Here is a 14,579-nt window from a genome sequence, read left to right on the forward strand (position 1 = left end):
GGATCGTGTTGTTCAGTGCGGGGTGGTGTTGTTCAGTGCAGGATGGTGTTGTTCAGTGCAGGATGGTGTTGTTCAGTGCGGCATGGTGTTGTTCAATGCAGGATCGTGTTGTTCAGTGCAGCATAATGTTGTTCAGTGCAGCATGGTGTTGTTCAGTGCGGCATGGTGTTGTTCAGTGCGGCATGGTGTTGTTCAGTGCGGCGTAATGTTGTTCAGTGCGGCATGGTGTTGTTCAGTGCGGAATGGTGTTGTTCAGTGCGGCATGGTGTTGTTCAGTGTAGGATGGTGTTGTTCAGTGCGGCATGGTGTTGCTCAGTGCGGCATGGTGTTGTTCAGTGCGGGATGGTGTTGTTCATTGCGGCATGGTGTTGTTCAGTGCGGCATGGTGTTGTTCAGTGCGGCATGGTGTTGTTCAGTGCGGCATAATGTTGTTCAGTGCGCCATAATGTTGTTCAGTGCGGCATGGTGTTGTTCAGTGCGGGATGGTGTTGTTCAGTGCAGGATGGTGTTGTTCAGTGCGGCATGGTGTTGTTCAGTGCGGCATAATGTTGTTCAGTGCGGCATAATGTTGTTCAGTGCGGCATAATGTTGTTCAGTGCGGGATGGTGTTGTTCATTGCGGCATGGTGTTGTTCAGTGCGGCATGGTGTTGTTCAGTGCGGCATGGTGTTGTTCAGTGCGGGATGGTGTTGTTCAGTGCAGGATGGTGTTGTTCAGTGCGGCATGGTGTTGTTCAGTGCGGCATGGTGTTGTTCATTTCGGCATAATGTTGTTCAGTGCGGCATAATGTTGTTTAGTGCGGCATGGTGTTGTTCAGCGCGGGATGGTGTTGTTCAGTGCGTTATAATGTTGTTCAGTGCGGCATGGTGTTGTTCAGTGCGGCATGGTGTTGTTCAGTGCGGCATGGTGTTGTTCAGTGCGGCATAATGTTGTTCAGTGCGGCATAATGTTGTTCAGTGCGGCATGGTGTTGTTCAGTGCGGGATGGTGTTGTTCAGTGCGGGATGGTGTTGTTCAGTGCGGCTTGGTGTTCAATGCGGAATGGTGTTGTTCAGTGCAGGATGGTGTTGTTCAGTGCGGCATGGTGTTGTTCAGTGCGGCATAATGTTGTTCAGTGCGGCATGGTGTTGTTCAGTGCGGCATGGTGTTGTTCAGTGCGGCATAATGTTGTTCAGTGCGGCATGGTGTTGTTCAGTGCGGCATGGTGTTGTTCAGTGCGGCATAATGTTCAGTGCGGCATAATGTTGTTCAGTGCGGCATGGTGTTGTTCAGTGCGGGATGGTGTTGTTCAGTGCAGGATGGTGTTGTTCAGTGCGGCATGGTGTTCAGTGCGGGATGGTGTCTTTCAGTGCGGCATGGTGTCGTTCAGTGCGGCATGGTGTCTTTCAGTGCGGCATGGTGTCGTTCAGTGAGGCATGGTGTTGTTCAGTGCGGCATGGTGTTGTTTAGTGCGGCATGGTGTTGTTCAGTGCGGGATGGTGTTGTTCAGTGTGGCATGGTGTTCAGTGCGGCATGGTGTTGTTCAGTGCGGTATCGTGTTGTTCAGTGCGGTATCGTGTTTCTCAGTGCGGTATAGTGTTGTTCAGTGCAGTATCGTTGTGTTGTTCGTATTGTGTTTAACACTTAGCCTCTAACACTTAGCCTCTAACACTTAGCCTCTAGCATCTAGAAGGTAAATAAATAGGAAGGAAGGACTCACCGGTGACGTCTTCGCCCACGTCCAAGCGTTGTACTTTGTATTTTCATCCTTCTGACAGTGGAAAACATAGCCAACAAACACCGTGGAACCTAAACGAATGAAAGAAAACTATCATTTGGCCACAACCAACATTCAGAGATACAACACAATGTGACGTGCGGGGTTGAGGTTAAAGGTTGAGTGAAGGGCCCTCGTTTTAAACTACTTTTTTGAAAAGGATTGGGAACAAGTAAGACGTATTTAATTTATTTAATGGGAAGTAGTAAGAGCTATTGAATTTAATCTATGTATTATATTCTATTGTATTGTATTCTGTTGTATTCTTTTGGATTGTATTCACACTAACCCCACTAAAACTTCAGCCCACAAAAACTCGCCTCTGGCGCCTAGCCTCTGGCACTTAGCCTCTAACACTTAGCCTTTAACACTTAGCCTTTAACACTTAGCCTTTAACACTTAGCCTAGAAGGTGAATAAATAGGGTTAAAGGTTGAGTGAAGGGACCTCGTTTTAAACTACTTTTTTGTAAAGGAGTGGGAACAAGTAAGACGTATTTAATTTATTTAATGGGAAGTAGTAAGACTTATTAAATTTATTTAATCTACTTTTCTTCCCAGGCAAAATTTGATGTGCTGCAATTCCAAATTTCCAAAGTGAATGAAGGAATGAAGTCCTTTAAATTATGATTTTGTATAAATACTAGGCATTAACACAAAATCGACGGCACAAAATGGGCAGACTTTACTTGTTTGAAAAGGACTGGTTACAAGACAGACTTTTTTAATTTATTTAATGGGAAGAAGACTTATTTAGTTTAATTGATCTATTTTTGTTCCCTGGCAAAATTCGATTTGCTGCAATTCCAAATTTCCAAAGTGAATGAAGGAAAGAAGTCGTTTAAATTATGATTTTGTTTAAATACTAGGCATAGACACAAAATCTACGGCACAAAATGGGCAGACTTTACTTGTTTGAAGAGGACTGGTTACAAGACAGACTTTTCTGATTTATTTAATGGGAAGAGGACTTATTTAGTTTATTTAATCTATTTTTGTTCCCTGGCAAAATTGGATTTGCTGAAATTGTATTTTGCCAAATCTCGATTTGAGACCTGATAGGAAGTATTAAACGCTTAGTTAAATCAATACAAGTTGGTAAGAAGAGCGAGTAATGTTGGTTGAACCGATGAATGAAGGTTGAAAGCAATTTAAATTATGACTTTGTATAAATACTAGATATTAACAGAACATCTACTGCGCAAAATGGGCAGAGTTTACTTGTTTGAGAAGGAGTGGCTTATTCAAAACTAAGATTTATGTAATCTGTTTGTTCCCAGGCAAAATTGGATGTGATGCAATTCCAAATTTCACCACATGATGGTGCCCAATTTTGACTTCATAGGACATATTAAACACTTAGCTTGTTATTATGTTCAAGGTAATCAGATTTGTTTATCATTCTAATGGCCTCTTCAAAACTATTCTGGATTACTACTTTGGATCTATTCTACATTACTTGGCAACAACATACTCTGTAACAGATTAGGCAGTATAATCACATATGTTAACTTGAGAGTGCCCACACTCAATCTACTTATCGTGATGTGTTAAATCAATTACTGTTAGACATTATTTGTCTGATAATCTACCAAATCTTTGAATTGAAGAATTTGTGATTTAATTAATAGCTTGTTCGGGGTAATCAGACTTGTATATAATTCTAATGGCCTTCTTTTGAAAACTATTCTGAATTACAACTTTGGATCTTATATTACTTTGCAACAATCTACTCGGTGACAGATTAGGCAGTATAATCACATATGTTAACTTCAGTGCCCACACTGTATTTATTTATGGTTATTTGTTAAATCAAGTACTGTTAGACATGAAATAGGAAGTGTTTAACATAAATGTTATGGCTACTCACCATTGTAGCTCGCTCCTGGTCAATGATACGAGCCTCTTCTTGCAGTGGAAAACTTGCAGCCAACAAACACCGTGGAACCTAAAGGAATGAAATTAAACATTAACATTTCGCCTCGACCAATTTTCACACGTACAACGCAACGCGGCTACACTTCTGCTATTACAAACGTAAATCTCCTTAAACACAATGAGTGTTACTTACCGTGTACGCTCTAGACGGTCCAGTTGCAAGCAGAAAATAAAGATATTTCTGTTGATAATCGTCGCTGCTCAGTGGCTCACGGCCATCGCGCCAACAGATTTGAATTTTGGCGGAGGTTCGGGCAATTACGTCATATCCACGGCACATGACTGCGACGTAATACCCGCTTATCTGAAACGGCAGTTAAAAGTAGAGTTACATCAAGTTTTCTTGGAACCTAAACGAATGAAAGAAAACTATCATTTGGCCACAACCAACATTCACAGATACAACACAACGTGCGGGGTTGGGGTTAAAGATTGAGTGAAGGGCCCTCGTTTTAAACTACTGTTTTGAAAAGGAGTGGGAACAAGTAAGACGTATTTAATTTATTTAATGGGAAGTAGTAAGACTTATTAAATTTATTTAATCTACTTTTCTTCCCAGGCAAAATTTGATGTGCTGCAATTCCAAATTTCCAAAGTGAATGAAGGAATGAAGTCCTTTAAATTATGATTTTGTATAAATACTAGGCATTAACACAAAATCGACGGCACAAAATGGGCAGACTTTACTTGTTTGAAAAGGACTGGTTACAAGACAGACTTTTTTAATTTATTTAATGGGAAGAAGACTTATTTAGTTTAATTGATCTATTTTTGTTCCCTGCCAAAATTCGATTTGCTGCAATTCCAAATTTCCAAAGTGAATGAAGGAAAGAAGTCGTTTAAATTATGATTTTGTTTAAATACTAGGCATAGACACAAAATCTACGGCACAAAATGGGCAGACTTTACTTGTTTGAAGAGGACTGGTTACAAGACAGACTTTTCTGATTTATTTAATGGGAAGAGGACTTATTTAGTTTATTTAATCTATTTTTGTTCCCTGGCAAAATTGGATTTGCTGAAATTGTATTTTGCCAAATCTCGATTTGAGACCTGATAGGAAGTATTAAACGCTTAGTTAAATCAATACAAGTTGGTAATAAGAGCGAGTAATGTTGGTTGAACCGATGAATGAAGGTTGAAAGCAATTTAAATTATGACTTTGTATAAATACTAGATATTAACAGAACATCTACTGCGCAAAATGGGCAGAGTTTACTTGTTTGAGAAGGAGTGGCTTATTCAAAACTAAGATTTATGTAATCTGTTTGTTCCCAGGCAAAATTGGATGTGATGCAATTCCAAATTTCACCACATGATGGTGCCCAATTTTGACTTCATAGGACATATTAAACACTTAGCTTGTTATTATGTTCAAGGTAATCAGATTTGTTTATCATTCTAATGGCCTCTTCAAAACTATTCTGGATTACTACTTTGGATCTATTCTACATTACTTGGCAACAACATACTCTGTAACAGATTAGGCAGTATAATCACATATGTTAACTTGAGAGTGCCCACACTCAATCTACTTATCGTGATGTGTTAAATCAATTACTGTTAGACATTATTTGTCTGATAATCTACCAAATCTTTGAATTGAAGAATTTGTGATTTAATTAATAGCTTGTTCAGGGTAATCAGACTTGTATATAATTCTAATGGCCTTCTTTTGAAAACTATTCTGAATTACAACTTTGGATCTTATATTACTTTGCAACAATCTACTCCGTGACAGATTAGGCAGTATCACATATGTTAACTTCAGTGCCCACACTGTATTTATTTATGGTTATTTGTTAAATCAAGTACTGTTAGACATGAAATAGGAAGTGTTTAAAATAAATGTTATGGCTACTCACCATTGTAGCTCGCTCCTGGTCAATGATACGAGCCTCTTCTTGCAGTGGAAAACTTGCAGCCAACAAACACCGTGGAACCTAAAGGAATGAAATTAAACATTAACATTTCGCCTCGACCAATTTTCACACGTACAACGCAACGCGGCTACACTTCTGCTATTACAAACGTAAATCTCCTTAAACACAATGAGTGTTACTTACCGTGTACGCTCTAGACGGTCCAGTTGCAAGCAGAAAATAAAGATATTTCTGTTGATAATCGTCGCTGCTCAGTGGCTCACGGCCATCGCGCCAACAGATTTGAATTTTGGCGGAGGTTCGGGCAATTACGTCATATCCGCGGCATTTGACTGCGACGTAATACCCGCTTATCTGAAACGGCAGTTAAAAGTAGAGTTACATCAAGTTTTCTTGGAACCTAAACGAATGAAAGAAAACTATCATTTGGCCACAACCAACATTCACAGATACAACACAACGTGCGGGGTTGAGGTTAAAGATTGAGTGAAGGGCCCTCGTTTTAAACTACTGTTTTGAAAAGGAGTGGGAACAAGTAAGACGTATTTAATTTATTTAATGGGAAGTAGTAAGACTTATTAAATTTATTTAATCTACTTTTCTTCCCAGGCAAAATTTGATGTGCTGCAATTCCAAATTTCCAAAGTGAATGAAGGAATGAAGTCCTTTAAATTATGATTTTGTATAAATACTAGGCATTAACACAAAATCGACGGCACAAAATGGGCAGACTTTACTTGTTTGAAAAGGACTGGTTACAAGACAGACTTTTTTAATTTATTTAATGGGAAGAAGACTTATTTAGTTTAATTGATCTATTTTTGTTCCCTGCCAAAATTCGATTTGCTGCAATTCCAAATTTCCAAAGTGAATGAAGGAAAGAAGTCGTTTAAATTATGATTTTGTTTAAATACTAGGCATAGACACAAAATCTACGGCACAAAATGGGCAGACTTTACTTGTTTGAAGAGGACTGGTTACAAGACAGACTTTTCTGATTTATTTAATGGGAAGAGGACTTATTTAGTTTATTTAATCTATTTTTGTTCCCTGGCAAAATTGGATTTGCTGAAATTGTATTTTGCCAAATCTCGATTTGAGACCTGATAGGAAGTATTAAACGCTTAGTTAAATCAATACAAGTTGGTAAGAAGAGCGAGTAATGTTGGTTGAACCGATGAATGAAGGTTGAAAGCAATTTAAATTATGACTTTGTATAAATACTAGATATTAACAGAACATCTACTGCGCAAAATGGGCAGAGTTTACTTGTTTGAGAAGGAGTGGCTTATTCAAAACTAAGATTTATGTAATCTGTTTGTTCCCAGGCAAAATTGGATGTGATGCAATTCCAAATTTCACCACATGATGGTGCCCAATTTTGACTTCATAGGACATATTAAACACTTAGCTTGTTATTATGTTCAAGGTAATCAGATTTGTTTATCATTCTAATGGCCTCTTCAAAACTATTCTGGATTACTACTTTGGATCTATTCTACATTACTTGGCAACAACATACTCTGTAACAGATTAGGCAGTATAATCACATAGGTTAACTTGAGAGTGCCCACACTCAATCTACTTATCGTGATGTGTTAAATCAATTACTGTTAGACATTATTTGTCTGATAATCTACCAAATCTTTGAATTGAAGAATTTGTGATTTAATTAATAGCTTGTTCGGGGTAATCAGACTTGTATATAATTCTAATGGCCTTCTTTTGAAAACTATTCTGAATTACAACTTTGGATCTTATATTACTTTGCAACAATCTACTCGGTGACAGATTAGGCAGTATAATCACATATGTTAACTTCAGTGCCCACACTGTATTTATTTATGGTTATTTGTTAAATCAAGTACTGTTAGACATGAAATAGGAAGTGTTTAACATAAATGTTATGGCTACTCACCATTGTAGCTCGCTCCTGGTCAATGATATGAGCCTCTTCTTGCAGTGGAAAACTTGCAGCCAACAAACACCGTGGAACCTAAAGGAATGAAATTAAACATTAACATTTCGCCCGGACCAACATTCACACGTACAACGCAACGCGGCTACACTTCTGCTATTACAAACGTAAATCTCCTTAAACACAACGAGTGTTACTTACCGTGTACGCTCTAGGCAAAATTGGATGTGATGCAATTCCAAATCTATCTGAAACGGCAGTTAAAAGTAGAGTTACATCAAGTTTTCTTTTTTAATCAACACAATCATTTACAACCGTTGACCAGAAAGAATCGTCGAAATTCGACGTCCCCCACAAACGCCACGCTCACTCGCTTTTCAGGGCAACAAAAGTACTTCTTTTTAAAAACGATGAGTTGTACTTACCGTGTACGCTCTGGACGGTCCAGTTGCAAGCAGAAAATAAAAATATTTCTCTTGTTAGTCGTATGTTACCATCCGCTGTGTCTTTGTCAACATCGCCGCCATTTTCCTACTTCCTGCTGCGAGCCACGCCCACGGATTTAAATTTGGGCGGAAGCTCTTTCCATTGGCGTCGTTTTCGCGTATAGCAAATCCGATTGGTTGGGAAGGGGGCACGGTTATGCAGCCGAGGAGTCCTGTGATCGGTGGGATGTAAAGTAGGCGTCGACGTCACGTCCGCGTCACGTGACCACGACGTGGCAGACGTCAAATAGCAACCGCTGTTTTGTTTAGTAGACTTACAGTTGTTATGCATTGACATAATGGCGCACACACCAAATAGATTTAAATAAATTAAATAATTCTTCTGCCCACTCTCTTTTAAACAAGTTAACTCTCCCCGCGGATTTGAATTCCGGCGAAAGTTACGCCCATCGACGTCACGTATGTCACGTGACCACGACGTGGCAGATGTCATATAGCAACCGCTGTTTTGTTTAGTAGATTTACAGTTGTTATGCATTGGCATAATGGTGTGCACTCAAAATAGATTTAAATAAATTAAATATTTCTTCTGCCTACTCCCTTTTAAACAAGTTAACTCTGCCCACGTCCATTGACGTCTTGTCTGCGTCACGTGACCACGACGTAGCGACGTCATATAGTAACCGCTGTTTTGACCAGTAGACTTAGTTATTATGCGTTGACATAATGGCGCACTGGTTAGCATGGCCACCTCTTAAGCATGATGATGCGGGTTCGACGCCTGATCAATGTTAGCATGGAGTGAGCTGAAGTGCATGGCGCTGAAGATTTGAATCTTTGAAATGCGCTGAGGTCTGACATATCAGGCAGAATGGTTTGCCATCACGTTCAACAAAAAATAGAAACTTTCCCACTCTGATTAAAACGTCCTGTGTTCATCTACGTATTTTCGTTTTGCTGTGCATCTTTTCCCTGCCATTTCGAGAGCCCAATTGACACTCATAGTTTAAAGAAATGTGTTTGCCCATCCTACTTTGTGGAATTTCACCACATGCGCTTTTGACCAAAATACCAAATTGAACTCAAGTGAAGCCAACACGCACAACCCCCCCCCCCCCCCCCCCACACACACACACACACACACACACACAAATGTTGATATGAACATAAAAGAGCCGCATGCGGTTCGGGAGTTGCGGCTTGGCCAAACCTGTACTATACAACTTTATTTGTATAAAATTTTCACAACAGCTGTCACACAAACAAAGCGGGAAAAACCGAAGACGTGCGTGTTCCGCCCACGCTGGATTTATTTGCACCTTTGAAAAGACACCGTATTGCCGCAGATGTGGCAAAGAGTACTTTTGGGCATCTGAGACGGAAGGATGTCCAAAGCATCACGTCACCTGCTCTGGTAGGCATGGTGGTGGGACGTTGAGGTCAACCGCTTTGGGGTTGGCTGACTCTTTGATCGCAGGATGCCACACACTTGAAGACAGAAGCAGAAAAGCAGAGCTAAATGCAAAATGTACTCACCGGTGACTCCAATTTTTTTCCCCCCTGAAGAAACAGCTGGACGGGTGGCCCCGGCTGGCCAGTGGGACTCTTGTTATTCTGACCCTTTTTAGTGCGCGTTTGGGGCAACAACCGTTTTTTGTGGCGCTCTCTTCTGGTTCAAAAGTGCCCTGCATGTGAATTTGCTTTTCCTGCCTTCTGATTGGATGAGCGCCGGTGTGACGCGGTGCCTCTGTCACCGTGGCGGGGGGTATACGTTGGCATCGGAGCGTCTGCCAACGTCTGAGACCGGCTGGCAGTGTATCGGAGGTGTCGAGTGCGGTGCCGCTGGAGCTCACTCACCAGCTGGTGTTAGGGCCACAGAATGAAGGCCAAGGAGAAGAATAGAAAGAGAAACAGAAACTTCTCCTCCAATTGTTTGATTTGTCTCTTCTGAGCTTCGATGAATTCTTTCAGCTCTTTGTTCCTCTAGGACGGACAAATGGAAAGTGGCATTCAAAAGCCAGTAAGCGTGCAAGTAAGTGCCGGGCTGGCTTTGGGCCCTTACCTGTTGCGCGCTGTGCAGCAGATCCATTCTCTCTTGGAGGATGCAAGCGTCGCGCTCCCTCAACTCGCACATCAGGGCTCGCTTCCATTGGTCCACGGCGCTCCTAAGCTCTTCTCTCTGATCCGCCGTCAGCACGTCATTCACGCCAGCGTGGCTGGCTTTTTCGCCGTCCGTGGCGGGGCAGTCCCGCTGCGGTAGCGCCTCGTACAACATGGCCTCCAGCTCCAGGATCCTCTGGGCCGCAATCCTCGTCCATCAGTGGTCCGGCGGGAGATTTGAGGGCGGCTTACCTTATGAGCCTGGTCCATGGAACACTTCCTGAAGTCCAACTCTTCATCCAGGTAGCCCTTCTGCTTGCAGAACATATCCTAGCACAGCTCAAGGTCAGAATTGTTGGGGCACATTGCCGGAGTTCCCCTTGGCTGATGTCGCGTGTCTGTCTACCTTCTCACTTTCAATGTCCAACATCTTCTGTTGAAGTGCTGACTTGGTCACTTTGATGTATTCTAACCACTGAGGAAAGGCTGCTGTCACATAAGCAGAATGCGAGAGCGTGCGTGGACGTGCGCGTTACCTTCTCGGCTAGGGTGAGAAGGGTCCTGGCGTGAATCACGACCACCTGCTCCTCGTTGGTGAGATTCTGCAAGAGCCCAAAGGCACAGCGTCAACAAGCTTCTTTCAGCGCAAAGCCTTCCAAAAGTCACATTTGAGCCGCCGAGTCTCGTGGAGTGCGAACATAAGGAGTTCGACATACACTTACGGCGTTATAGCCCAGGATGTCCAGCTTCTTCATCAGATCACTGATGACGATGTCCGGGGGAAAGGCGCAAGGAGCAATGTAAGGTGTTCTGGGACCTCAGGTTAAGGTTAGGGTTGCGAGGGACGCCTTACGTACGCTCACGCCCTCGGCCTCGCAGTAGATCTGCAAAGGGCTGAGGCCGTCTGGGAAACGGACTTGCAGAAACTTCAAGACGGGGGAGCGCCACTCCCTCTCCTGAAAGGCAGAGGCATGCATCCGTCCGTCCGTCCGTCCGTCCGTCCGTCACATCTCTGGCCTCAACACGCTTGTGCGAGTCTTCCCACCTCCAGCTCCAGGATGCGGAACTCAAGCAGTTCGTTTTGGTCTCGGATATCCTGGATGTGCTCTTTCAGACGCGCTTCTTCCGCCTCCATCCGCCTGACCTGAAAAGACAGTCAGACCTCATCTGCGGGGCTTCCCGACAGGTGTGACGCCAAGCGACTCCGCCCAGCGCCTTTCTTTCCGTCACCTTTTCGGCCAACTGCTGATTGCTCTGACGCAGCAGCTGCTTCTCCTCCACCCACTTGACATTCTAGAAGAGACAAACGCGTGGACAGCTTTGGAATGTTGTGTCATTTTCATCCACAAATTCTTTGGTTGACTGGAAAATGACATTTGCTTTTCTCCGCATTTTCCCAGCCACGTTCGGGGGGAGGGGGGGGGGGGTTGGTCCAGTAATGCCAGACGGATGAGTGACTGAAGAATGTAGCTATTTTGTCTGAGAAAAAGGTGTGCTCATTGATGAGCTTACCTGTCCTTGTTGCTTCAGCGCTGACTCCAGATCTGCTACTCTGCTTTGATAGTGACCCATTTCTACCATCAGCTTTTCTCTGGTCTGAAAGGAGGAGGAGGGAGGCTCCTCCTCCTCCTTTCAGACCAGAGAACACCCGAGGCTGGGTGAGAACGGGGAGGCTGCGACCCGGCCGGGGGTTGCGGGAAGGGGCGCCACCTTGATCTCCTTCTCGGCGTCGTAGTCCCCTTTCGCTGGTCTGGGCTAGCAGAGCGTAGGCTCGTTGCAGCGCTTGATATTCTTGCGTCAGCTGGCGGTAGCGAAGCTCCGCCTCTTCATGCACACACCAATGCAACACAGCACTAGTACCAGAATCAGTCAGACCGGCGACAAAGCACCCGCGACGCAAAGACGAGTCCGATTCCAGGCTGAAGAGGAATGTTTGGTGTCAATACGCTGGCAGAAATGGCGGGCTACCTCTTCGGGTTCCGTGTCGGGGGTTCTGTCGGTGTGAAAAGACAAGGACGATCCGTCCGAGTCCACCAACACGTCTTCGTCGTAGCCGTAAAATGTTTCGATGACCTGCGGGCGCGGAAGCGAACATCTCTCTGAACAAACTGAAGCGACACCTCACGATGAATCGACGAGAGGAACGATAGCGAGAAAAAGGCCATTTCATCTTGCGCAACACCAAGCAGCCGCAAACAAACAGACTCACCTTGCAGGACCTCACGCTTTGTTCCTCCTCAGAGATTCTCGACGTCGGTATCGTAGCAGCAAATCTCTCTCCTGTCGACACAAATAATCCGCCTTTGAGATTCTTTGGATGCAAAGGGAACGAACGGCTCCGGCGCAGAAACAAACGCGACTCACAATGACATTTCTGACATGAGCTCCTGTCTCCAGAGCCTGAAAAACACGTCACCGGCGATGATTGGAGGGACGCTCGTCTTTTCCAAAAGTGACAACTACAGGGTGTGTCAGGGTTTTCCAGATTATCTTTATCGTATCATTGTGTTGCTTTGACTTTGACTGCGACCTGTAATAAATAATATTATTTATCCCTTATTTATCCCTATCGCTTATCCCTTCCTACACAAAGTCGTAAAACACCCCTTGCTATGTTTTGACTAGAGGTCAAGGGCTTCCTCTATTCAATCCACTCTTACACCCACCCTGTTTCTCTTAATTAAAATGCTCGTGCAGGAGCCGAGAGTCAGACTTCATTCGTACAACGGATGGACTCTCCACCTGCAGGTGTCCAAAAGAACTTACTTGTCTCCCGTGTGGTTCTTGCAAAATAAGTTGGAGCGAGCGCAACTCTAACAGGGTGCATTTTGCCACTAGCTGCCTACGGACAATGACGTCGCGCTCGCGGCTCATGGTTGACGGGCTGAGCAGCCGGGCAAGTCCGTCGTTTTCAGCGCACAGCGAGTGGCAAAGGCGCTGACAAAACGGGAGCTTTGAGCTGCTGAAAACGGCAAAACAAGTCTAAAGCGTGTTCAAACGCGTGCGCACAATGCTCCTGCTTGAAAGGTCGGAATTTAAGGGGCCAATTTTTTGGATGGCGGCCGCCGGCCAAGCTTTGGACGGAAAAGGTTTCCTGGCGACAGCGAGCGCGGCGCTGCCGTACGTGCACCGAGTCGCCTGCCTGAATACCTTGGACAAGTCGTCGATGATGTGCCGCTGCTCCACAACTTGAAGGAACTCCATTTCACCGTCCTGCTGGCCGCAACCGCGGTCCAGGTCATTGAGCGAACTAGGCCTTCTCTGTGGAACACAAATGCAGTGGACTCTGTTGGCACGCCGCCGTTGTCCGCGTCGACTTACCAAGCTTGCCATCTCCTCGTTCTCCTGGGTGACAAAGCGCACTTTGTTTTCAAGGCGACACAGCACCAGCGAGAGTTCTTCATTCTTCCTGCTCAGGCGTTTGTTTTTGTACAGGAGTGGCAGAAACTGGCTTTCTGTTTCTCTCAGTCGCTTTAGCTGCAAGCATGAAGTGCGGGATGTGAAAGACGCACAACACGCGGGCCAGAACGTATCCATTCCTTTTGCATCGGTTTGAACGGAATCGTGGCTTTGGCTCCCAATAAAAGACATCTACCAGGCAACCGACTCGCCGCGCCGCTCAACTAATAAGCAAGCGCAATGGGTGCCTCGCTGGATGGCGCGCATCAAACGTAGCGCAAACCTTCAAGCGTGCCGTCAATAAATTACCAGTTCATTGCGCTCTTCAGAAAGCAGGGCGTTTCGATCCTCCAGTTTCCTGATGACTGCGCTGAGCTCAGCGATTTTCAGATGAAACCGTCGCGTGTCCCGATCCTCCTGAGACTGAAAACGCCCCGCAACACACACACACAAGCACTCGTTCAAAGTTCAAAACTGTTTTTTTGCTACCTTCCTCCAGCAACGAACTAAGTCATGCGTACTGCAAGTGTGTGATGAGGTGGCTTACGCAATGAAGAGGATTGCTAGTAGCGGCGTTGACCCCACTTCCAGGGTAGTTTAGGCCCGCCCTTTGGGAATCCCTCAGGGCAGCGATCTGCTGCTCGGCAGCCTGAGTCTGCAGCTGAAGGCGGTGGACGTGGCCGGCCCCAGGGCTTCATCCAAAACACTAACCGCTCTGTCTTTCAGCTTGATCTCATCCGTCTGGATGTACAAACGGGGAGCGCTCAGGCAGGCGGGCAAACTCATTTGCCAGAATTGTGACAAAAACAAAGAGAGCAACCGGCCAATTTTTTTCTTGAATCGACTAGAACACCTTTGCTGTGACAAAAGCGAAGCGAGCAACCGGACATTTTCTTCTTGTGAAATAGAATAGAATAGAATGCCTTAGGTGTCATTGCACTGCAGGTATACAACGAAATTGGGAACATAGCCACGCACCGCGCATCTGATCAGTCCTACCAGTCGGCGGATCTCCCTCTCGCAGTCTCTCTTGGTTCGGCTCAGCTCCTCCCGATGCTGGTGATGAGCCGATCGGAGCTCGGCCGCTCGGGACTGCCAGGCCTGCTGGGCCGCTGCCAGGGCTTCTTCCGCGCTCCTGGTGGA

General features: G+C 44.7%; 2 protein-coding genes across 4 annotated transcripts; both read right to left on the reverse strand.

The window, feature by feature from the left end:
* Nucleotides 1-9,146: 9,146 nt before the first annotated feature.
* On the reverse strand, nt 9,147-10,364 carry LOC148398531 (janus kinase and microtubule-interacting protein 3-like). The gene is made up of 3 exons (XM_088376636.1): nt 10,290-10,364; nt 10,000-10,233; nt 9,147-9,920 (listed from the first exon to the last, which is right to left on the reverse strand). The coding sequence occupies exons 1-3, from the start codon at nt 10,362-10,364 to the stop codon at nt 9,804-9,806; spliced, it is 426 nt and encodes a 141-aa protein (XP_088232762.1). The 3' UTR covers nt 9,147-9,803.
* Nucleotides 10,365-10,573: 209 nt separating this feature from the next.
* Nucleotides 10,574-12,921, reverse strand: LOC148398532 (janus kinase and microtubule-interacting protein 3-like). 3 transcript variants are annotated; one of them, XM_088376634.1, is made up of 8 exons: nt 12,402-12,921; nt 12,247-12,317; nt 12,006-12,110; nt 11,550-11,861; nt 11,268-11,330; nt 11,083-11,181; nt 10,760-10,993; nt 10,574-10,639 (listed from the first exon to the last, which is right to left on the reverse strand). In XM_088376634.1, exons 4-7 carry the CDS (start codon nt 11,616-11,618, stop codon nt 10,856-10,858), a joined length of 369 nt encoding a protein of 122 aa, XP_088232760.1. In that variant the 5' UTR covers nt 11,619-11,861; nt 12,006-12,110; nt 12,247-12,317; nt 12,402-12,921; the 3' UTR covers nt 10,574-10,639; nt 10,760-10,855. The 3 variants fall into 3 exon arrangements, with proteins under 3 accessions (XP_088232760.1, XP_088232758.1, XP_088232759.1); XM_088376632.1 differs by having other exon boundaries at nt 11,550-12,110; XM_088376633.1 differs by having other exon boundaries at nt 11,550-12,110; nt 12,247-12,921.
* Nucleotides 12,922-14,579: the final 1,658 nt, after the last annotated feature.

Source organism: Syngnathus floridae, chromosome 5 (assembly GCF_059516105.1).
Source record: "Syngnathus floridae isolate MCC-2025c chromosome 5, RoL_Sflo_1.0, whole genome shotgun sequence".
In the NCBI taxonomy this organism is placed as follows: domain Eukaryota; kingdom Metazoa; phylum Chordata; class Actinopteri; order Syngnathiformes; family Syngnathidae; genus Syngnathus; species Syngnathus floridae.

Bases quoted from the DNA above. Each gene is read 5' to 3' on its own strand.
- LOC148398532 (XM_088376634.1), bottom strand. From the start codon at position 11,618: ATGGTAGAAATGGGTCACTATCAAAGCAGAGTAGCAGATCTGGAGTCA. The intron at 11,331-11,549 runs GTAAGCTCATCA...TGTCTCTTCTAG, and splicing joins CGCTGAAGCAACAAGGACAG to AATGTCAAGTGGGTGGAGGA. The intron at 10,994-11,082 runs GTGGGAAGACTC...TCTGCCTTTCAG, and splicing joins TCCGCATCCTGGAGCTGGAG to GAGAGGGAGTGGCGCTCCCC.
- LOC148398531 (XM_088376636.1), bottom strand. From the start codon at position 10,364: ATGTTCTGCAAGCAGAAGGGCTACCTGGATGAAGAGTTGGACTTCAGG. The intron at 10,234-10,289 runs GTAAGCCGCCCT...ATTGCGGCCCAG, and splicing joins CCATGGACCAGGCTCATAAG to AGGATCCTGGAGCTGGAGGC. The intron at 9,921-9,999 runs GTAAGGGCCCAA...TGTCCGTCCTAG, and splicing joins TGCTGCACAGCGCGCAACAG to AGGAACAAAGAGCTGAAAGA.